This window comes from Fragaria vesca, linkage group LG1, assembly GCF_000184155.1.
Source record: "Fragaria vesca subsp. vesca linkage group LG1, FraVesHawaii_1.0, whole genome shotgun sequence".
Lineage (NCBI taxonomy): Eukaryota > Viridiplantae > Streptophyta > Magnoliopsida > Rosales > Rosaceae > Fragaria > Fragaria vesca.
The window spans coordinates 5,213,520-5,237,711 of record NC_020491.1 but is presented as its reverse complement, the minus strand read 5'-3'; the positions used below and the strand labels follow the sequence as shown (position 1 = coordinate 5,237,711).

Below are 24,192 nucleotides of genomic sequence, written 5' to 3'. Positions count from 1 at the left end.
GGACAGACACATATGGCTAGCTAGCTTATTTTTTATACATACTCTCTCATATATACATATTTATATTCACCGAAATCCCATTTTCGGTAACTCTCTCTCAGAGAAATAAAAGCGTCAAAATTAATTGACGGCAAAATACTCCACGACATTAATTATTCAATCGTGAACTTAGCATGCATTTATTTAAAACAAAAGTCCACTCACAAATTAGGCCTAAGCCTGCTGTCGATCTGGGGTCTCGTCTGCTCGAGCCTCCTCACGTCCTGTTCCAAATAAAATATTAATTTCCCAACCAATAATCCAATATTTAATCAAAATAGGCAAAATTACCCGAGAGCCATAATTACGCTCATCAATGCCTAACTTCGATATTCTTACATCGGAACGATCCGAACTTAAATATCATACTCAACAGTCGTAAATACAACCTCCCCAAAATACGACTTAAATCTTACGGCCGGATTCTACATTAATTAACCGTCAAAAATATCAAACTTCGGAAATTCACAAACCTATCCAAATCTCATCCAAAAATTCCATAATTCACACCAATATACTCCTCTTAATATTCCACATTTAAAACCCTAAAAATCTCCTAACCGGCGCCGGCAGCCGTTTTCCGGCGACCTCCTATGCTCACCAAAAATTGGCAGCATCTTCCTCTCAACCTCCTCTACAACATTTCTAACTACCACAAACTCCAATTCTAAGCCTAACCATGTCGATCGAACACAAACAACCATAAATCCTTAAAACTTTCAATTAAACAAACCTCCCTAACGAAAACGAATTTAGCCGAAACCTTTTGAGGGATTACTCACCTAGATGAGGGCTACAAGTTGAGCCAAAAATCACGACCTATGGTGGCCGGAGGACGGAGCTCCGGCGAAGACACAGTCGGCGGTTCCGGCGGCTTTTTCTCCTCTCCGGCGGGTTAGAGGCTCGGGGGCTAGGCCGGGGAGGGAGAGGAGGTGACGGGGGTCCGATCTGGGCTGGAGCGGCGGCAGCTGGTGGCCGGACGGCGGCGGGCTGCGGTGGTGAATTTTTCCGGGTGGAGGGAGAAGAAATGCGGGTGGGAAGAGAGAAAACGGGAGGGAGAGAGAGAAAGGAAGAAGAAATGGGTTGGGCTCGGCCCAGCCGACCCAACACTCCTTTTAACCCAAAATTCCAAAATTCAACACCCCGAAAAATAATACCCGAATAAAAATTACCTTTTACTAGCTAAAATTTACTATTTTTACCGTCGTCGTATTTTCATCATACGAATAATCCTCCGCACATAATCGTCCCCGAAACCCCTCTAGGGACCAATTAAACTATTTACTCATGATCAAGACGGTAAAATTCTTATTATAATCACGCTAGTAAATAAGGTAAAAATATAAGGGTCGGGATGTGACATTTAATGTTCCAATTCTGCCCTTAATATTATGAGAAAATCTGGTTTTTATTTTCTTTCTTTTATTTTCCTCAATCTGATAAAATCTATATGTTCTCCTTGATCTCTTTCTTGAGTTTCTTCTTTACAATTATGAATATATATATATATATATATTTTTTTTTGAAAGACTACATTTGAAGCCATAAATAAAATAAAAATAAGAACAAACAATCCCACCACACTGTATAACCACCTTGTTGAAGATTGAAATGATTCTCAAATGTCTCAAATCTGATTTGAAAGATGTAGAGAACTGTTTTTTTTTTTCGATGTAAAGATGTAAAGAATTGTTGTTGTTTATATTTTATAGATTTTAGTTTAATATTATATTTTCACAAAAATTCTTGATAGTGGGGTTAGTATTGGGAATATTTAGTTTAAAATTGAAATATGGGGTGAACAAAGTATTTAGTGGGGTGGCAATAGCCACACCCTTGAAACAAACAGGTAAAGATGAACTCGTTAACACTAACAGCCTTTGAGCAAAACAAACAAACATGAAATAACAAGGTAAAGTCATTATTTTTCTTACTATTACTCTTAAAACTAATCTTTTCTATATTTGGTGAGTTAACTACACTACCAGTGTTACCAAGACGTAGCAAATTAAAATTACAAGGCAGCGCCATGAATATCTCTCATCTTAGATTTTTCAGACTTCATCCTCTCCAACTATACATGTTGAGCTATGCCTTGCTCTTCTCTTATGTTTCAGCAATAAGATAGCGCACAAATATTTTTTCGTCATCCTTATGCGTCTTGCACTTGCACTTCACCACTTTCCCAAACCCACCATTAACTTCACCACTTTCCCAAACCCGTTACTACATGGTGGTACAACTCATAGAGTTTTTACTATCATTTATAGGGTTTCTTCATCTGATAGTCTTATACGTTTTCCGGGTACTTAAGCATAAAAAAGATATAATATAGCCAAATTTTAGTTGGCTTAGCTCAAACTGAGCCTAACACTAGCCTTCAACACTAAAACTTATAGTTTGCTCCAATATCTCACTAAAATTTGCATGCATTCATAAATATATTGCAAGTAAATTCTCTTCTCCTAAGTAAGCCTATGTACTTATAGCTGAAAAGCATAGTATCGATATGTCAAGATTTACACGCAAATATTAGTTTTGATGAAAGATGGCATGAAGGGGGAGCTCGCTCATAGCTCATTTTGTTCATGTCACGTTTTAACTCTCTAATACAGTAATACTCATGTTTAGTGCATTTAGTCAGCATCATATTCATGTTGAAAAGTTTATTAGCCACATAAATAATACATGTTCAAGTCTCTAATAAAATAAATTGAATTGTTTCAGCCTAAAGTTTGGATTTTGAAACTATCGGCGCACGATAGGGACTTCCACCCACACGAACCCTAATTCGTATTAGTTTAGTCGCTTACTTGGGTTGACGGCAACCTCAAGGTGCTGGGAAATCAGCCTACAAACTTACCATATTTCCATGGTCGTCGTCTTTGCTTTGGTTATAGTCATTGACAAACACAGGCAACTCCACCACATCATATTAATTTAAACTCTCCTTGTCTGCTTTCAATTATTGACCTAAACCAGTTTCTTATCTTTGGAGAATTGGACTACAATAGACAAATAAATTAACTGGTGAGAGTAACTCTCTTGAGGCACACTGGGGTAAAACAGCATCCCAATGTACCCAAATCTTTCACACAGCTATGAGACGAAAGGGTCATGATATATACGGCGCCATCAAACACTTCTACTGGGTTCGAAGAAAAGGTTGATGAATCATGATCTTTACTGTGGAGCTCAAACATTTGAATGCAATAATTAATATCTTACATCAGTTCTCACTGTCCCTAACATTTTGTCATTTGGGTAAATAGATTAGCATGGTAATCTGCAATGTCTTAGCAACCTGGAGTTTTCAATGCCCGAAATTGGATATTCTTCATGGGATGGCTCTAGTAATCGTCGTAGTTGTCGTTTTGGCATATACCAGAATAATGAGGAAATCAATCAAATCAGAACCAGAAGAATTCTCTGAGGCTCCTCCAAACAATACGGCATGGGCGAAAATTGGAGCTTTGGAGCCTCCAAACGGTACGTGGCAAACATGCACATCGAAAGATTGGACACTCCTTCATGTGATGCGGCACTTAGCTTAGTCCTTAGCTTATGACTCATGGACAGAGACAACGACACTTGGAAATTGAAACACTTGAATATTTCTTCTGCTATTCTTAATTTGTCGGCAATAAAAATTGCTCTTTATTCTTTAATCTGCTACAGATGAAGGATCAGAGTTCAGCCTCTGTGTGCAGCTGCATAGAGTTGCAGTAAAACCCCAGATTGCTTCTAGTAAAACTGCAAGATACCGCACCAAAACGTTGCAATCGTGGATTAGTGTTTCGAAGTATTGAAAGTTACATGTTAAACAAAATCGAACGGTTTAAATCTCCGGACTTGTAACACTCCGAAAGCAGCTCCATCGAGCTATAGAAAAGCTAGACAAACGCATCAGATTTGGGACCAGGGGCATTGTTGGTTGTATATGGTTACTTTGATGAATGCTTCCAACAAACCAAACTCGATACATAGAACCGTTCTGGGTAATTATACATGTCCAAATCGGAAGCATGGAGACAAGTATGTCCACCCATGATGATATTGACCAAGCTGTTTGTTTTATCAGCAATGATCAACCGGGGAAAAACAAGCCTAGAATAACATGCAATTCAGATGTAAGCACCATGACCCTGTGCATGTATCATATACCGATAAAGGTATAACAGAAGGAATTGAAATACCAGACTTTATTGCGTGCTACAAGGGTTAAAATCAAAGTAAGTATGCAATACAATCATAGCTTCCTCCTCCTTTGTCAGAGATGCAATTTCTCCTTTCCCCTTCTTAGTTTCTTTGCCATAGACATCTGCTACCATTTTTTCGATGAGGAGACATCTGTTACAATTGAATTCCAATTCATCCTCCATAATTACAAAGATAAGGAAAAATCTTTACAAGAATTGTCAAAGATGTTAACTTCTCAACTAAAACCTGTCTCAACTAAAACCTGTCAAACTTTCTCAACTAAAACCCTGTCAAATATGTGAAGCTTATCAATGTCTCAGCTACCCAAAATTGATGAGGAACCTGAGAAAGAAACCAACTTTGGCCCAGACATTACTCATTTCCCAAACTGGCAACACACTCATAAATCCAAACCAAATGAAATAATGAATGAAGCACAGAAGCACAGAACAGAGGAAAAAAGAAGATGGATGATATAAATATATAAATTACAGTAATAGTTCCATTGGGATGAAGAGCTAGCATTACATAATAATAAGCATAAATTTTTACAATGGTAGAGATCAGTAGGCGGGCAATAGTGGCTATGAAGATGATCATAAACACGGTAATGAACAAAAGGGGAGAGGAATCATACTCCACTCTGCTTAAACCTTCCATACACAACAAAAGGGCGCATTTCTTCTTTTTCCTTCCAAATCTAGACTCGAGTTCTACTACCTTCTCCGAAACGATCCAAAAAAGAAAGATTCTACTCTTCATCCATTAATATATACATATAATCTTGATATCTTCAGCTCGACTTTGCTTCAGAAATCAAATTCCAGCTCTCTGATTAAGACACTATTCACAAATGACAGAGATCAAAGCAAATAGGGATAATTAGAGGCCACCAAATGAACCCAAAATAGAATCATAGAGTAAAATCCTTGTCACCACTTAAGCAGTAAGCAGCAGCCAGTTGGCTCATTCACAGTTCACCAGCTCAGAAACCCATCCAACATCCGGAGCACCTGAAGAACCACCCAAAGCCAGAGTCGGGTCGACCCGCCCCAGAGAATTCTCCTCCCTCAACCTCTCAAACATCTTGGCCCTCAAGTCCCTCCCGGACTCTACCCTCTCCATCGGAACCTCCTCCTCGCAACCCTCATCACAGAAATCCAGAAACCCCCCAACGGTGGAGCGGGTCGGAATCCGGGTCGGAGTAGATGGCAGGCTACAGAACCCGGGTCGGAGCATCGACCCGCGTGGAGAAACAAACCCGGGCGACCCGACTGATCCAACGGACCCGACTTGAACATTCCATGAAGTGGGCAGAGACTTCACCTTCCCCAGCTGCAGGTTCCTCAGCGACGCCACCATTTCACTCACGGAGCTCGAACCCAGCGACCGGCTCACCGACCGAGTCATCGGAGACATCGGCGGTGAGTTTTCCGGCGAAATCTCCGGACTAGCAGACAAAAACGGCATCCCTTTCGCCAGCTCCATCGCCTGCCTCATCGGCGACCCATCATACGACTCCATCGAAGAGGTAACCGAGTTTGATCCGCGAGGACTCTGCTGCGGTAACACCCTCAGCTGCTCCGGAGTGTGCGCAAAGAAGCACACTCTCCTCTTGCAGCTAGTTCCGTCTTTACACGGCTGAGTCCGGTACCTCGCCGGGTGCAGCCAGCACTCGAAAACTCCATGAGCAAACTCGCAGGAATCTCCTTTCTTGCAATGACCCTTTCGGAAATCGGGGCAGGCCGTACCCGAGTAATGGAACTTCCTCGGGTCACGGCGCCGGGCCTTCTCGCCGGGATGAGCAAAAGGACAGTCGGTCCAGTCATGTGACCTGCCACGAGCACACCGCCGCACCTTGAACTCGAACATTCGGAAATGGTCACAAGAGTAGGCGTCCACAGGAGAGTCGTTGTCCAGATCAAACTCCGAGTCCGGGTACGGGTCCGGGTCGGGATCCGACACTTCGTTGGAAGGGAGGTAGCGGCGGAGAGTGGCGAGCGCCTCGTTGAGATGGTAGGGGCTGTTGGGACTGGTGACGTCAGAGGTGACGGAGACGCCGCTGAGCGGGTAAGGGGAGGAGTAGATCTCGGCCGTCGGATCGTCGAGGTTGAGCCACGGGGGGACGTGGATGGTCGGATTTGGGCGGTGAGGTTCGCCGAGCATCATGGTGTTTTTGCGGTGGTGGTGGTTTTGATTTGGACGGTTGTGTTTAGGGGAACATCAGCAAGAGTGAGCTTTGGTTTATAAACTGCTTCGGGACTGGGGGGTTAACCGTGGTTGAGTTAAACTAACCGTGGTTGGGTTTTAAGGCTCTCTATTGGATTCTAGGAGCTCCGTTTACCGCAGCGGTTAAAGATTAAACGTATGGGAAGGGCTTGGGTCACGAGGGTGAGGGACAGGTGGAATTCCCGCTCGACACGTGTGGCTCGTTTGGAGCTAGAGGACGGTCAAAAGTCGCTACGTGGAGAGACGGGGTTGGGCTGTGAGATAGAAAAATGAACGTGATGTATGTCGATCAGGGGATGTGCATTTGATATTCCGAAGGCGGTGGAATTAGGGTTTTTTTTTTTTTTTTTCTTGTTTAGATTTTAATTTGTAAAATGAGCTGAAATTTACACAACATTTTTACAATACACACCCTTATTTTATTTTTTATAAATAAATGTCTAAAATGTCTCTATCCTAGACAACTTGAAAAGATTAAAACATGAATAATTTAGACATTTTCTTATTAAAAAATAAGGTATTAGTGTGTGAATTATAAAAAAAAATGTGTAAATTTCACTCATTTTTTTAAACGAAACATCCAAACAAAAATGAAAAAAATCCAGAAAATTCTCAATAGGAAAAAGAAAAACGAGAACCTTCTGGAATTATATTTAGGGTTTGCTCTTGACGAAAGTCCAGCTAGGGTTTGTTCTTGTTAGGCAGATAGCTAGATTACAAGATTAATTATCCCCTGCTTCAAGTTTTTTGTGTTTCAGTAAAGGGACAAAATTGACTCCACTGAACCCTAACTAGTTGAAAACTTTTGATTATGAGAATTTAACTATGGTTTAAGTCAACTGTAAGTGAAGTTAAACATCAACGTCTTAGAAGATAATTAATTAGGGGTCATCATACTACTCTTGGTTATACCCACTACACTAATATTGGATAGATGCAGATCCTAATATTTGGTTTGTTGTGGTCTAAGAGTTGAAACTTGAAATGGCTTAAGGGCACAAAACAAACATTTCACGTCCTAACGTGAAATGTCTATGACTTGATGTTAATCTCAATGCAGAAGTAGCAAGTTTCAAATTTGGTTCCTCAATTGAAAGTATAAACATAAACGAATAAACATAAACGAATCTTTTAGAAGTTTGATAAACTTATGCATATGATCAACCTGACAAGTAATATATTGTCGTAAGAAAGAAATAACGAAACTCATTGTTTGTTAATAGTTTATTTCTCTTTTATCAATGTATTTACTTTTCACAAGTTCAGTATATGATATGTTCGATCAACTAATAACCCCGCATATAATTGCTATACAAGATACAACTGGAATCATTATAATCACATATATATTTATCACTTATCACTAAGAACTCCCATGGTAAAATGGGTTCTCATTTTCATTGACTAGTGGATATTATGATTAATTAGTTGTTGCTTTCCTCAATACTGACGATGGTCGGGAAGTCAAGGAATCACAATCCAATATATATTGTTCAATCCCACCCTCCAAAAAACGTCGAAGCCATGAAAAGGATGTTTCCCTAAACGCAGGGACAGGGCACATTCTTTACTACAACCACTCGATCTTGATCAATAATTTAGCCCCAAATCCACCAACTGTTACACTACTATATATCAGGGATTTAATCACCTAATTTACCCAAAAATGGTGTACTTGTGTGTGTTCCCCTAATTGCATCCAAGCATGGAGGAGGCAAGATTTCTCAGTCATTGAAATAACGAAGCAGCATATATGTGGCTGAGATAGACTATCGTGTTTATCCATTTCAGGGAAGGCCAAGAATGATCGCATTGGCTTAGCTGATACCCTGTTTGGCATGGAACTGAAGTCGACCAGCTAGCCATAATACTGTTCAGCTTTCATGGATATTTTCAGGAACAAGATCACCTACTATGCATGCTTCCCCTGAATAAGAAAATACGATATTTTCCATACCCAGAATAAAGAAGAAAACATACGAAAATTATAGCACTCTAATGCTTCGATAAACAGTACTGAAAACTCTCCATAGCGTATAATGTGTGTGTCATAAGATAGATCGGAATAAGAATTTACATGTAGATAAATAGAAGATCACAGCTGGTTTGGTGGGATTCACCTCCTTCTTTTATTGTTTTCCCTAATTTTGGTTTTGCTAATTTTGTTTCGTTGTGATTTTGTTATAAGAGGTTTTGGTCTAATCCCCCTCTCTTGATATTTTTCTATTTTATTTTTTAATGCATAAAAATGTTAAGGGGTCATTCCTCTCTCACTCATTTTTTAGCAAAAAAAAAGAAAAGATAATAGTAAATAAAGAGAAATAAAGCGTATTTGTGCACTAAATTAGAACTAAGATTAACAAATGAGATTCCATTGATGTAATTATTAATAATTTTCGTATATGGGAAATAACTGTCTATAAAAAATGAAATCAAAGTGATTCATATACGATATATGAGATTAAGGTTAATTATCATGACGATCACGTTGTAACATAACTGAGCTATCGGTTAAAACTTATTCTATACACATACCATCACAGGATGAGTCCTGAATCCTGATTCGTACTAAAATGAGTTTATAAGGAGAATATTATGCAAAAATCAAAAACCACTTGAAACCCTTATATTCTATCAGATGGTCACATCATCTATATGTTTGGTTCTGATCGAATAATACGAAATGATTAGAGATGGGGGCTCGGGTCAGTCATGGAGATTAACGAAAAAGAAGATAAGATCGATGAGCTAGGCAGGGCATGTGCAAATGTGCTGCAATGGAAGCAAGCTTTCTTATTTCTTATTTTTTATTATTTTTTATTTTTTATTTTTATTATAAACTCATACACCTTGTATAAGTTAACTCACACATTTTATATACGTCGGTGAAATTTGAATCTATGACGTCAATAATGTTGACCAACAATGATGATGAGATGGAAACAAACTAGCTAAAGCTTAAACTAGAATGAGTATGGTAAAGGGCAAGCACATAATTAGCAAAAAAGGAAAGCTATTTTTCTATTGTCGATCTATATCTATGAAGTATTAACAAACATAGTTAAGATCACATAATTACCATGGAAGCTTTTTGAGGATAGAACATTATATTTATATATATTAACTCACATATCTTATATATGTCGATAAGATTTGAATCTATGACTTTATCGTTATTAGTCAACATTGTTGCAATGGAAGCAAGCTAGCTCAAGCTTAAACTAGAATGAGTACGGTAAAGGGCAAGCATATAATTAGCTAAAAAGGAAAGCTGCTCTTCTATTGCCGACCTATATCTATGAAGTATTAACAAACATGATTAAGATCACATAATTACCGTCGAAGCTTTTCGAGGATAGGACTCCTTTTTGGTTACGTAGAGTTGGAGGACCTTCTATCGGCTGCCCAAAGCTTTCGAGCTTGCCAGAATGAACCATTGTTGAAGCCACCAGGTTCTAGTTGGGGAAATATGCCCCTTGTCTTAACTTCTTAACGACGAAGTAAAGCAGCATAGAGAATCCAGATCGAGCATAGCTAGCCAGATCGTTGTGACCTTCTAATTACTTTCACACCTTCTAATTAGACACCTTCAGTCTCTAAAAGTAGCTAGCTAGGGTTTGGTTTATAGACTACACTCGCACGAACTTAAACCGGTCTGATCTTCACGATATAACTCAACGTTAAGTATGCTAATTTTATTATAATTTTAATGATAAAGTAGTAGTTTGGGGTTTACATCCAAAATCAATTGACAATGAGTAGAGTAGCTTAAACTCTTATAAACTCATTGATATCTCAACACGTTCCCGCATGTGTGGCGAATTATTTGGGTGACGTAGAGTTCGTGTGGCCATTGAGCTTCACACGTAGACGTGAGTAACCCGCTCTGATACCATGATAAAGTAGTTTATGGTTCACACCCAAAATCAATTGGCAATGGTAAAGTGACCTAAATCTTTATAAACCCACATGCAAGGTCTCATATTTTCGATGTGACATAGAGTTCATGTGGCAGCTTCACACGTAGACGTGAGTAACCCGCTCTGATACCATAATAAAGTAGTCTATAGTTCACATCCAAAACCAATTGACAATGATAAAGTGACTCAAATTTTTATAAACTCACATGCAAGGTTTCATATTTTCGATGTGGGATCGATATCTTAAAATTTATAATTTTATGAAAATAATTTGGTAAATAATTATATATTGATGCTAAAATGTTAAGTGAAATATATAATGACGAACTTGATAAAAATCTTATACTATATAACGTAGAAATACACGATGTAGATGATTAAAATCAATAACTTTATTTTATATATATAATCTCAATATATGAATAACTAAAATTATATAATTTAGTTACACAAAGTGTATACAAAAAATTATTAGGTAAAATAAACTCTTGCTAATATGGACGAAAATGTAACATTGTCGATGATCGGAAGTCTTGCTAAAAATACAGCAGAGAAGCCAAACCCTATCAAATACGGATAAGATTGCAAAGGGGCAGAAGACTAAAGCTAATATTTTATTGGTCTTTACTCACGGCGTCACGTGAAGTGTTGACGGCGACGTGGAGGGGGGGGTGTGCGGTGGTACACACATGTCCTAAAGTTAGGGCACACCCCCTCAAAACAGCCTTACGCGTCCCGACAAAATACAACCCGGCCCCCCGTACGAGAAATATCCCTTCTTCGAGTGCGATGGCTGTACGGACACCTCCCACGCGTCCAAGTCTTCTGCACCCATCACGTGACTACCGTACACGTGTGCCTCTTCTCTTCCACTAACCATTGTGGGTAAAGACAAGCTCTGTCCCACTGGAGCTGCCACGAACAACTCTCCACCACGTGGCGACATCTCCGTGCTTGATGTCACTCGGGATTCGCATGGGTTTTGACATATTCTTTTTTGTTTCTTTTTTAAATTTTGAACTTGACCGCCTTGAAATTATCCACGAGGAGGAATTATCCGCTGTTACTCGGCAGCACAATTAGGAAACGTGGGACTTCCTCTATCCTTTGTCAGGGCAGCCCCTCAGTCACAGTTTTCATTTTCAGTTTTAATGGTTTAACTTTAAGTAGTGCTAGGGATTTTCGAAGTGATGTTTTCGCTTTCGTTTGTTTTGTTTTTTTATCATCAAGCAGATAAAACGAAAAATCAGAAAACGTGAACTACGGTCGTTAAAAAACAAAATGCGGAATTGTAAAGTCTTTAACATTAGGATAATTCGGATTTAGAGAAGACCTTCTTAAACTTTTGAAGTAAAGATGTATGTTGTTCTAACATGTATTTTGACAATCAAAGCCACCAAATCCTTAGCTACTTACCCACATATGAATCTTACAAAAAAATAGCTAAAATAAAAAATGTTTAACCATTTGATTAGCACAATATTCGTTTTAATTTTATCTAACGGCATACAATTGTTTACATCAATTTGAATGACTAAATGATTATGAAATTAATTAAAATTTTATAGACATGTTTATTGCATATGTATCTAGAGAATTAACGGTTGAGATTGTTAAATAAAGTCATATACTAAATAACCGTATTAGTACAATTTTTAACGGTAACCGCAAACGCCGTTGTTGATCACAAACTTAAAGATCCCATGTACTTCAAATGATTATGTGTTTGAGCCGTAGATGTAAGATTTGCCACACCTTAAGTTTGGAGCCACCACCATAAATAGTAGTCACTCTTGATATGACGTGCTACAATGACAAGGATGATCTCGCTTAAGAGACATTATTGTTTCCATTCTTGGTAAATGATATCGATGAAGGACCATTGCCATGTGAGGTAGGTAAAGTAACCCCTCAAATCTATTTAGGGTTGGCACGCTGTTACTTTACACTATAGAGACATGTGTCACGTACCTTAGCTAGACTTTGGTGCAGAGAATTGTTTACTTGCCTTACAAACAAGGTACATAGTAAATACCAACCACCCATGTGATCACGAGTAGTCGATCTAGCAAGATTTGATACTCCTGATACTTTTTCTTTAGCCACCTCTTATAATTCGTGCGTCGACGTTCTACACAAAATTCAAGTTTCGAATTTGGGAAATATGAGTTATTTCATTAGGGGTGGGTATGGTTCAATTCGGATCAGTTTGAGACTTAAACCATAACCGAACTGTTTTTTTTTAGTTTTATAATATTTCAAACCGCAACTAAATCGTTTTTTTCGGTTTTATAATAATTCGGTTACACAATTTTCCAGTGCGGTGCAATGCGGGTCGGTTTCAGTATGGACCGATTTATTTATTTCAACAAGTAAGGGATGGCTAAATTTTTATCTAACAATTTCTATAAGGCATGAGCAAATTTTAAATGCATTTAGGATCCATACAAGTCTATAAATGTCATCAAAATATCAAATAACTAACAAAAACATCATATTTGATGACTTAATAAATCAACATATATCAACCAACTATCATGCAAACACAACAACTTGCAAACTACAAACTTGAACATAAATTAATTTTTTTAGGGGTGGGCATAAAATCCCGTAATCCCGAACCTGTCCCGGCCCCGTCCCGAAATTTACCGGGACGGGACGAGATTTAAATCTCAAAACGTTAGGCCTGTCCCGTCCCGTCTATACAATGGAACGGGACATGGGACGGATAATTCAAGTTCCGTTTAGGCCCGTCCCGTCCCGACTATTTTAATAATTGATTTTTTATTGATTAATATGTGATTTGAAGCTTTCATTTAAGTGTTTTGATCTTAGCTCTTTGTTTCTTTAAGTTAATAGGTTGTCTCCAATTCAATAATAGTGATGTTTAATACTTTAATTTGTTGATTATTGTAGACTCTCTTCTTGCACCATAGTAGTGATGACATATTTAGAGAAAGTAAGCAGTATAAACTCTCTTATTACACCGTGTTATACTTGTAAATATGTTATAAATACTTGTTAACACTTAATAGAGTAAAAGACACTATAAAACTATAAAACTATAAAACTCTTTTCTTTTACTAACAAATTTATTTTCACTTTTTTTATCTAGGATTAGGCCCGTCCTGTCCCATCCCGTCCCGTCTCAACCAGGATAGTGCCCGGGTGGGATGAAATCTAAAAAACGCAAAGCCCGTCTTGTCCCGTCCCGTCCCGATTTCAATATCCGGGACAGGCCGTGGAATTAGCTCTATCCCGTCTCATCCCCACCCCTAAATTTTTTATATATTACAAACCAAAATCCATCAATGGAAGAATAAAAAAAATGTAATTCCGTGCCGTTCGGTTCAAATCAGTCGAAGTATAATCTCAAACCGTAACCGAACCGTTTTTATGTGGTTCGGTGCAATGTGACCATAAAACGACACTGTTTTAGTTCGGTGCGGCTACCGAATCATTTTTTTGATACAGTTCGGGTCGGTAACCGCATTTAATGTGCAAATCGCCCACCCCTATATTTCATACTACGTTGATGGTTTTTGTATTTAACAAAGTTTGTAAACTCGTTAGGCACTCTCAAGATAAAAGACAGGTTTAAGCGTATACAAACCGTTTGAATAGGCTTGACGGCCTTGTTTTGAACACTGCATATGTATAGCCAGAGTTCTAAAACTCGTTAGAAGCTACTAAAACAAGTGATTGTCTTGGAGTGCCTAGACGGGTTGGAGACATATATTTTGGTTTAAAATTCAAACAGTGTTTGGTTAAAAGTATGAAAGTGTAAAAACTGTATAAAAGTGTAAAATTGACACCCTAATTTGTTTATCTTAAATTTTGTTAAGACTTTCTTTAAAAATTACTTGGTGACTTAGTGCAGATTACTTGTTAGCATTAACTTGAAGTTGATGATGTTGACGTTCATCAATCTAGTAGTGATAAAATATATGTAATGAGGAGAGTGACAAAATTAATTAGAATACTTAGAGTTAATTAGTGTCGGATACAGAGTTTATGTCCTTCTTGTGTTACCCCACGACATAAGAAAGAAAATCAAGATAACTTTGTTCAACACTTGAAAGTGACTCGTTTTATGGAACTACATTGTTTTAAGCCACCAAGTGTCCCAAGTCGAACTTAAACTAACAAAAGAAAATTATATGATCTGCTAGTTTTCTCTATTATAATGAAGAATCAACACTTATCCCACCAAGAACACATCATAAGAAAAGACGATTGTGCTCCACCGTTTTTGGATGTATATATATCGTAGACGATTGGCTACGCGTAGCCAATATGCTTAATATGGAATCGATAATACTCTTAGCTTGGAAAAGTACGATAATGCGCACATATATACAGCTAGCATCAAATATGTAAGTTATGATGGTTACACATGTAAATTTGTCGGGGAGTGGTTCTAACGAGGATCATTAAGTTGATGATTTTTTTGTTTTATCTATTTTTTGATCACATATTCACATCTTGATAGTTTAATTTGTAGATATATATGAGTAGATCATCTATACAAATTTTCATTTAAATTGAAAATCTTAAGACATTCATATTTGTGATTTATCAATTATAAACTTCAACAACTCCTGTTTGATAGATTTAGATTGTATATTGATTTGATTTAGTTCGATCCTTTAACGATCACTAATTTGACTGAAAATTTGTATAAGTAATTTACTATACTTATATATAGATCTAAAAACTGAACAATTGAGATGAAAAAATGTAGTTGAAAAATGGGTTTAATAAACGATTAATGAGAAAGTACACAATTAGTCCTTAATTTAATGGTCCTCATTAGAACTCCTCCTAATTTTGTCGATATATAAGTTAGTATCGTTCTTCTTTTATTGTCCCAGTAAAGATACGTGTGCGGTGCGCGTGAAATCTTTATATAATATATGTCATGTGTCGTTATATATAGACACACTAAGATTAAATTCTCAATCTAAATAATAACTAATTATCTTCATTAGATAGTTGATTGTCATGTTTGATAGATTTAGATCGTATATTGATTTAATTTAGTTCGATCCTTTAACAATAATTAATTTGGCTGAAAATTTATATAAGTGATATACTATACTTATATATAGATCTATAAACTAAACGATTAAGATAAAAAAATGTAATTAAAAAGTAGGTGTAATAAACGATCAATGAAAAAGTCATTAATTAGTCATTAACTTAATACTCATTAGAACTCCTCCTAATTATGTCGATATATAAGTTAGTATCGTTATTTTTTTATTGTCTCAGTGAATTTACGTATCCGTGAAATCTTTATATAATATATATGTCACGTGTCGTTATATAGACACCACACTAAGATTAAATTCTCAATCTAAATAATAACTTTTTATCTTCATTAGATAGTTCAATACGTGGCAGTTTGCAATAGGTGTGGTCATTATTCAGGGTAAGGTTTTCAAAGTTTAAGGTCATATAAGTCTCTCTCTAATCTGATCAAGAAGGTGGTGATTTTGAAGTGACTGAAAGGAAAGCATGCATGCGAATAATCATGATTGTGTACTGGTCAAGATTAAAAGAGAGGGTTTTCTATCTGTAATCTCAAAATCCGGTGTTGCCCAATCCTTTTGGATTTGTGAGTGGTTCTAATTAAACCCTCGTTGGCTTTTTCACTAATGGAGCTGCGTGCTGTCAACGTTGTTGGGATATAGAAGATCTCCAACACCGTTCAACTGAAAATGATAGAAAGCTGGAAATTATTCAACTAAACCCAGAATTCCTTGTCGACCTGAATCAGTTCTTAGGAAACTACACAGTGCAAACCTGGAAAAAGATCGAGCTGAAAAGATTGATGCAGCTAGCTAACTACTCATTCATATCAGTGAAGGTAGGGTTGGAAGAAAGCAAATATAAGCAAACAAAACCCTAAACCCTAGCTAGTATGCATGCTTTTCATTAATCAAATCCTAAACCCTAATTTATAAATATTGATAAAGACATCTAGACCAGTGAGAGGAGAAGATGAATCCCAAATTATTTCACATCCGTCAATTAACTATAAAATATGAAACTTGTTGGATTTCTCCTATTCTTAATTTTTAGTTTTTAACCAGAATTGGAAAAGTCAAGTGGCAAATTAAGGAATTCCAAAAAAAAAGTGGCAAATTAAGGAATAAAGCAAGATAATTATTTGTTGAATAGCAATATAAGATTAAAGTGGGGATGGGATGTGAAGGTTGAAACACGATAATGTAATATAAACTCGATCGACAATATAACCTATATATTTGCTCAAATCCTGGGTTAATTTCTTACAATCTCACTTTTAAGGGCTTAATTTGCTCACAGAAGGATAGCCAAAACTGATGTGACCAGACAACAACCCTCGTGTTGCTTAGTGCTAGCTTCACATCAAACACATCTTTTTTCATATGATGCATATAGCTAGCCGCCCTTTGCAATACTGGAAATGCAGGAGGGGAAGTGGGGAACCAAACAGTTACTTTGGATAATTGTATTGTATATGAGGAACCAAACAGTTTGGAGTCAGAAGTTTAATTTGATAAATTATCAAATAAATCAGTAATTTTGATATATTACTATGCAGACTCTTGTGCTTAAACCTAGCTTCTTGAGTAGAAAAATACGGGTGAAAAAAGAAGAAGAAGAATAATCTGAGAGCTGGTAACTCTTGTGAAACTCATTGATGTGAATTTGTTTCAACCACGTCGATCTTCTCAGGCATATGATTCATTATCCAAACACGTTATGTCATGGAAGTCTCTCATGACTCATGAGTGTGAAGTAGTAGTTAGCTCATCTATGAGGCTCTTCCTTGTTTTTAACCCAAGCTTTAAAATTTGGCACCAGATTTCAACTTTATCTATAAATATCATCGATGCTTTCTGAAATAGATATTAATCGGTGATCTGCAAAATCCTTTTTAAGGCCAAGCAATAATGACGCTCAAGCAAAGACATTTGTTCGTGGTGGAGGGCCTGGAGGGAGACCTGCTCTCAAATTAGAGACATGGGATATGAAACTGACAAAACCAGTAGCGTAGAGACTGCAAGTATTATCTGATATAGATACAGATACTAGATAGGAAGAAAGTAAGAGGATTAATTTCATCCGCTAGATGTCACTATTATTTGTGTACTATATAATACATTCTCTTGGATTGTTTGTGTACTGTATGGTTATATATATAATACATTCTCTTGGATTGGGAGTTTGTGTTTCAATTATGGATGAATGAGACAATGGATATAGATCATGAATGATCGATGACTTGAATTCGGACCAGTGCAAGAATTGTATGAAGTGTTATTCACGAAAAGACTTTATGTTAAGTTTGTCCTCCAAAACAGAATCATATCTATAACAAGTGTTATATAGCTTATTCTCGATTGAACATATATGAACTTACTCTCGTAGATCTCAGTCCGATACTAGCCGGGTGTGTGCTACTAACTTGTTAACGCTAAATAAACTTGATTTGCTGTCTCACTACCAATAAAATGTTATGTGGAGAAATTAAATTAGCAGCAGGGCCGGCCTTGGACTAAGACGAGAAAGGCCCATGTCTAGGGCCTCTGATTCTGAGGGGCCTCAATATATTTTATCTAGTTTAGGCATATGCTGTCAACTTGGACTTGTTCTAGTGGTGGGTAGTTTTTGTTGCAACCAAAATTTCAGGGATTGAATCCCGTCTATCTCAGTTTGGTTTTATATTTTTATATATTTTTTTCGTCTTTCTATTTTTTTGTCATTCCTATATTTTTATATTTTTATTTAGAGTGCAGCTATTGAGACCTCCAAATTTGCTCATTAGACCTCACTCTATTTTGAATTATTAAATGACATATATATCCTCACACACAATGACTATTAAGGACAATAATTATACAAATGAAATATTGTATTTATTCTCTTTAGACTTTCCAATTCAATAATAATTGATTCCATTATTTATTATTTTCTTTATATATTTTTGTTTTCCAATTTCTTTTTATTAAAGCATAGATATAGTTTATAAGAGCTAAAAAAATAATCAATATCGATCATGTGACATACAATTTTGTATTATCATACATGTTAAACGCATATATTTGCAAGACGCATAAATATTTTTGCAAAAAAATAAATAAATAATATCTATCGATTATAGAAAATATTAATGGTTTAGGCCTCTTTAAATAATATTAAAATGGCTTTAAATAATATTAAAGCATAAATATTGAGAAACGCATAAATATGATTCGTTTAGGGTTTATGGTTTAGGGTTTATATAATTTATCGATTTTTTATTTTGCCAAGCATATATAAAGAGGCCTCGAAATTTTTTTTGCCTATAGCCTCCAAGCTCACAGGGCCGGCCCTGATGAGCAGGCCATGGCAATGGCGGAGGTAGCAAAATATGTGAAAGGGGGCTCAAATTTTTTTTTTATTGTATGTCATCTTTGTACACATGATTTTACGATTTCACAGTTTTTATTCCGTTATATTTCTTCTTTCTACGTTAAAATCCACATTACTCTTCCTTTCGCAGCTATATTTTTCCCAATATCTTTTGCTTCTGATAATCTGATATATACAAAAATTCATGTATGAGGAGAAGAACTGGTGTGGGACACAATCCCAAAGCCCAGCCAAAAAGACTAAAGCCCAAACACAATAAATAGAAGAGAAAGAGAATGCTAGTCAGTAGTTAGTCATCATCAGAGATAGAAGAAAATGGCTAACTCATCTTAGCCTTCATAAGTCATAACAGTGGGGACACAAAAGGAGATCAGTTTTCAATATTTGTCTGGGGCCTGGGCCCTCACTGGTCCTATGGTAGCTCCACCAATGGCCGGGTATGCAAAGAGATCAAACCTAAATTAGGCATACTGTAGCTAATACCTAGTTTTATATTAACCAGAGAGAACAAATCAGGCATACAAATACCTAATTTTATACTATAATGGAACTGACCACACAGAACACAGGTTTAAACCTGTCGAAATCTACCCAAATTATAAACCTGTAGAAATCTCACCTAAACTGGATTTGATGTCAATCTTTTGCCTAACAAGATTGCCCAAACAACAAATTAGTACTTTTCAGCCCACAAATTACATTCGAAACTGGTGAAACAAAGTACTATAAAATTTCTTATAAAGAAAAAGCAGTAGAAAAAAATTTAAAATACCACTACTTAGGACCTAGATTGAGTCACAGATTAAGATCGAAAAAAAAGGTTAATTATTGTTAGTGGGCCGAATATATAATAGCTGCCTGAAGCAGATCAAGGAAACTCTCTGAATAATTTTGGTTCATCTGACTCGGACCAGGCCCAGTAGAAATATATTAAATTAGTTTACCGGGGAGCCCTAAATTTTGATCCAACCCAGAAGTCTGCAGCATCACAAACCCTAAACCGGAAATCCAATTTCCCGCAGATTTTATATTTGCATCTATTACAATATTGTTGAGTTTCTTGATCAATTTGAAGAAAACGATCTAAACAGGATGCTGGGTTTACGATTTAGGGGGAAATTGTTAAACAAATTATTGTTTAACATGGTATCAAAACGGATCCCTCTTTAGTTGTCATCGGGAAAATACCGATTAGGTTGATGTTCTTTAATCTAACTATCTAGTTGAGATGTGATTCATTCGGTGGTAGGCACACTCAATTAATACGAGTAATTGCATACTGTATTAGAGAAGAGGTCTTTATCATTTTGCTGCTAAATGATGAACCGACAGAACTGAATCCAACCATAGTCGACATTTATCAAAGAACACGTACAGGATGAAAACGTTTTCTAATTTCCTCATACAAGTCGATCGACAACGAAGTTTTTCGGTTTCTTTCAGAGTCATGAAAACGTGTAAAACGTATGTTCCAACAACCAACTGTAGAATTGACAAAGCACAGATATTGTTGTTTGATATCTCGATGGCACGTACAGTTATGCGCACACTAGCTAGGTCGACCTTCTCCATCTCCCGCTTGATCGAGATGACTTATCAATTGAACACTACTCCCATGAGTTTTACTATCAAGTCATTCTTTCTATATTCATGATTCTCCTTTGAGGTCACAAGTTTTGAAGGATATTTTTGGTCAAAATACATCATGTAGTTACTCGTTAGCTCACAAAATTCGCTACTCTATTATCCGTGACCCTTCTCTCTTTGTTTATACACATGATATATCGATCTCGTTGGCTCGCGTTGTCACGAACACGAATTTTTTTGTCATCTCTGATTTCTCTCTTATGGATTTAACAGTCTTAGTGTGTTTAAAATGAAAAAAAAGAAAAAGAATGTTAACGTCAATATCTCATATCCTTGGTAAATATCTAAAAGAGGCATGTACTATCAGAATATATAAAGCTCGAGCTTCGAATTATTTTGAATATATACACGAACTAGATGACACAGATCTTGAGAGGTTGGTGCCATGGTTGCCTCCTCATGTGTTTTATTCATGGGGTGCAGATTGAACCCTGCAATAAGAAAGGTCCATATATATGATCATATATATGTATTACTTTGAATAATATGTTGACATTCTTCTCTTTTTTATAAGAATTACTACAACTGTTACAGCTAGTCCTCTGAATATCAAAGATTTCATTGGCATCCTGTTTTTTTTTTTTTTTTTTAATTTTGGAGAAAAAAATAGTACGTATTAGTCAGCCATGACTAGATTCCTTGTCAGTAGGTCCTGAGAAAATGTTGTCAGATATGATATCCACGTAAATCTGACTCACATATGCATGCCCTCTGAATTCAAACTTAATTTACAATCTTCCTAATTTCGTAATCTGGGGCTGAAGCCCTTATCAGTTTCCCTATTAGCTGTAGTTGAACGTTTCAATCGTTTGTGATTTGAATAAAATAGGTATGGAACAGATCAGTTTTTTTTTTCAGTTGAGGACTCCTTTGCTTCCTTATTTTCATGCAAGGACTTCCTTTCGAACTATAAGAACCCTACTTTGCCTACCCTTTTCTGCACCACTGCGTTGAACATTGCTCTATCTCTCTCTTCTTTGATTTGAGTCTTTTTCTCTGTTGAAGATTTGGAGACAAGGATGACTATCCTCATTGAGCAACCAGATGTTAATGGTATGCATGGTTCATTGAGTAAGCTTTAGGTCTATCTGTGTTCTTCGATCTGCATTGTGATCTTAATGTTTATTTGTGTTCTAATATCTGATTATACACTTATACAGTGCCACAATGGGAGGAGACGAAGGTTTTGGCTCCTGAGAACAATGAAGAAATGTGTGATCAATTGGTATTGGATGGTGGGTTTGTGATGCCAAAAGAAATAGCCGACAACGATGGATGTGTGAAACCAGAACTTCTTGTGTCAAATGATGAGTTCATTGCCCCTGACATCAATGCATTTGGCCAGACATTCAGGTTTGGATTGTGATGTTTTCTTTGTTTCGATCAAGTTCATCTTTCGTGTTCGTTAAGGTTTGGGATTGAAGTCCAATGTGATAAGTATGCAAATGTGCATTGTTGTAGGGATTATAATGCAGAAAGTGAGAGGCAGAAAAGTGTGGAGGAATTCTATAGGTTGAATCACATTCATCAGACGTATGATTTTGTGAAGAAGATGAGGGAGGCGTACAGGAAGATGGATAGAGTGGAAATGAGCATTTGGGAATGCTGTGAGCTCCTTAATGAGGTCGTGGATGAAAGTGATCCTGACTTGGATGAACCGCAAATCGAGCATTTGCTGCAGACAGCTGAAGCAATTAGGAAAGACTATCCTAATGAAGATTGGCTGCATTTGACTGCTCTTATTCATGGTACATACCCTTTCAAAATCCCTAGATGCATTTGAATTTGTCAATTAGATAAGTGATTCATAACTTGCTCAATGTGGCATCTGTGTTTTCAGATCTTGGAAAAGTGCTTCTTCTTCCTAGCTTTGGAGGGCTTCCTCAATGGGCTGTAGTTGGTGAGTTTTGTGTCTTGGACATGAAATATGATGGCCCTTTTCTCTGTCTTTGAGCTATTTCAATTGACAAGGTCAATTTTTTATGTTGCAGGAGACACACATCCTCTTGGTTGTGCTTTTGATGAATCCATTGTTCACCACAAGGTATGAACAAGTCTCACAGACTTAGCTAGATTGAGTTCATCTCAAAAATGACTATAATCAATCAAGTAAAAACTAAATCTTTCTGTTCTTGCAGTATTTCGAGGGCAATCCGGATCACAATAACCCTTTGTACAACACTAAGAACGGAATTTACTCTGAAGGCTGTGGACTAGAAAATGTCATGATTTCATGGGGACATGATGACTACATGTACTTGGTATATATGCATTCACAGAATTCTGAATTAGTACTAATACAGTAATACCTGTACTCGTCATAAGTCCAGCTTGTTTAGCTAACTTGCTGACTGAATGTGTAGGTGGCCAAGGAAAATGGTACCACTTTGCCTGAAGCTGGATTGTTTGTTATCCGCTATCACTCTTTCTATCGTAAGCACCGTTTGCAAAATCTTTTCGATGAATGCAGATACTTGAGTACCTAAATCTGATATTCAAGCTGAATTTGTAACCTATTTTATATATCTTGCAGCTCTTCACAAGTCAGGGGCATATAAACATTTAATGAACGAGGAGGATAAAGAGAACTTGAAGTGGCTCAACATCTTCAAGTAAGCTTCTACATTCACTAGACTTGTTTACGTTATCTATTTTTGTAGTATTAGATCTCTTATGTGTTATGTTTTGCAGCAAATATGATCTCTACAGCAAGAGCAAGGTTCGAGTTGATGTCAAAAAAGTCAAGCCTTACTATTTATCTCTTATTGACAAGGTGAGTTCTCTGTTCTGCAGTTTCACAATAGGATTCTTAGCAACTTTATATCCGTATATTCATGTTTCTTAAGTGTCCGTCTGAACTTCATTGCAGTATTTCCCAGCAAAGCTGAGATGGTGAGGCATACAAGGAAAGAGTACAACTTTTTGCTCTCAACTCATAATGTATGTACAAAAATTGTTTACAGAAGAAGAGATGTTGTGCTCCCTCCACTGCAGAGATTTATTTAGTAGATTTATCTATGTATTTACTTTGAAGAAATGTATTCTTGTGCTTATATGCACCCTACGGCAAATACCCAATTCCACAAATAAATGAAATCAGTTTATTGTTACATCATTTCTGATCTTGCACATTTTTAACTCTCAACTCTGAACATATTTTTCTCCAAGTTTAGTCAATTCTGGCGATGAACCTAACAGGCTTCCATAGAAGCACTGCCTGATGCAGTATCCTTATGATAATGTAGCTTATTATGAAGTTATGATAGGATTATATATAGCAAAGAAACAAGAAAGAAGGTAAGATGTGACTGCTTAGATAGATGTACAAGTATATATAACAAACGATGTACAAGTATATAAAACAAACAAAGATTCATATTGATTGGTCTAAACAATTCCATCAGTGACATTTACCTAGAAAACAAAGGAATACAATCAACTACGATAATAACAGTTAATCCTAATAAAACTAGGATAATAATGTACAAATATTCTTGTATCTCAAATTCTGGGGTCCGGTTCAAGAGACGTAATTTTTTACATAAATTTTGACACCGATTGTGAGCCATTAGATTTTAAAATACTCAACGGTTGAGATTTATTATTTGAATGATGTCAACAGACTACCAAGTGAAGTGGAAATGACATGACATTATATATTTCTAATCTATGTTAAATTTTCTTCATGGAAAATCTAAAATTAAAATTTGGAAAATCACCAACAAAACTGAAAAAAAAGTTAGAAAAAGTT

General features: G+C 36.6%; 2 protein-coding genes across 2 annotated transcripts; one reads left to right on the top strand and one right to left on the bottom strand.

Annotated features, from left to right (window-relative positions):
- Nucleotides 1-5,019: 5,019 nt before the first annotated feature.
- On the bottom strand, nucleotides 5,020-6,453 carry LOC101304318 (zinc finger CCCH domain-containing protein 49-like). Its single transcript, XM_004287454.1, has 2 exons — nucleotides 5,176-6,453; nucleotides 5,020-5,082 (listed from the first exon to the last, which is right to left on the bottom strand). The coding sequence occupies exon 1, from the start codon at nucleotides 6,406-6,408 to the stop codon at nucleotides 5,206-5,208; it is 1,203 nt and encodes a 400-aa protein (XP_004287502.1). The 5' UTR covers nucleotides 6,409-6,453; the 3' UTR covers nucleotides 5,020-5,082; nucleotides 5,176-5,205.
- Nucleotides 6,454-21,415: 14,962 nt separating this feature from the next.
- LOC101304030 (inositol oxygenase 4-like) lies at nucleotides 21,416-23,555 on the top strand. Its single transcript, XM_004287453.1, has 10 exons — nucleotides 21,416-21,512; nucleotides 21,602-21,794; nucleotides 21,903-22,189; nucleotides 22,282-22,341; nucleotides 22,433-22,485; nucleotides 22,580-22,702; nucleotides 22,805-22,874; nucleotides 22,975-23,053; nucleotides 23,133-23,214; nucleotides 23,311-23,555. Exons 1-10 carry the CDS (start codon nucleotides 21,461-21,463, stop codon nucleotides 23,335-23,337), a joined length of 1,026 nt encoding a protein of 341 aa, XP_004287501.1. The 5' UTR covers nucleotides 21,416-21,460; the 3' UTR covers nucleotides 23,338-23,555.
- The last annotated feature ends 637 nt before the right edge of the window (nucleotides 23,556-24,192 follow it).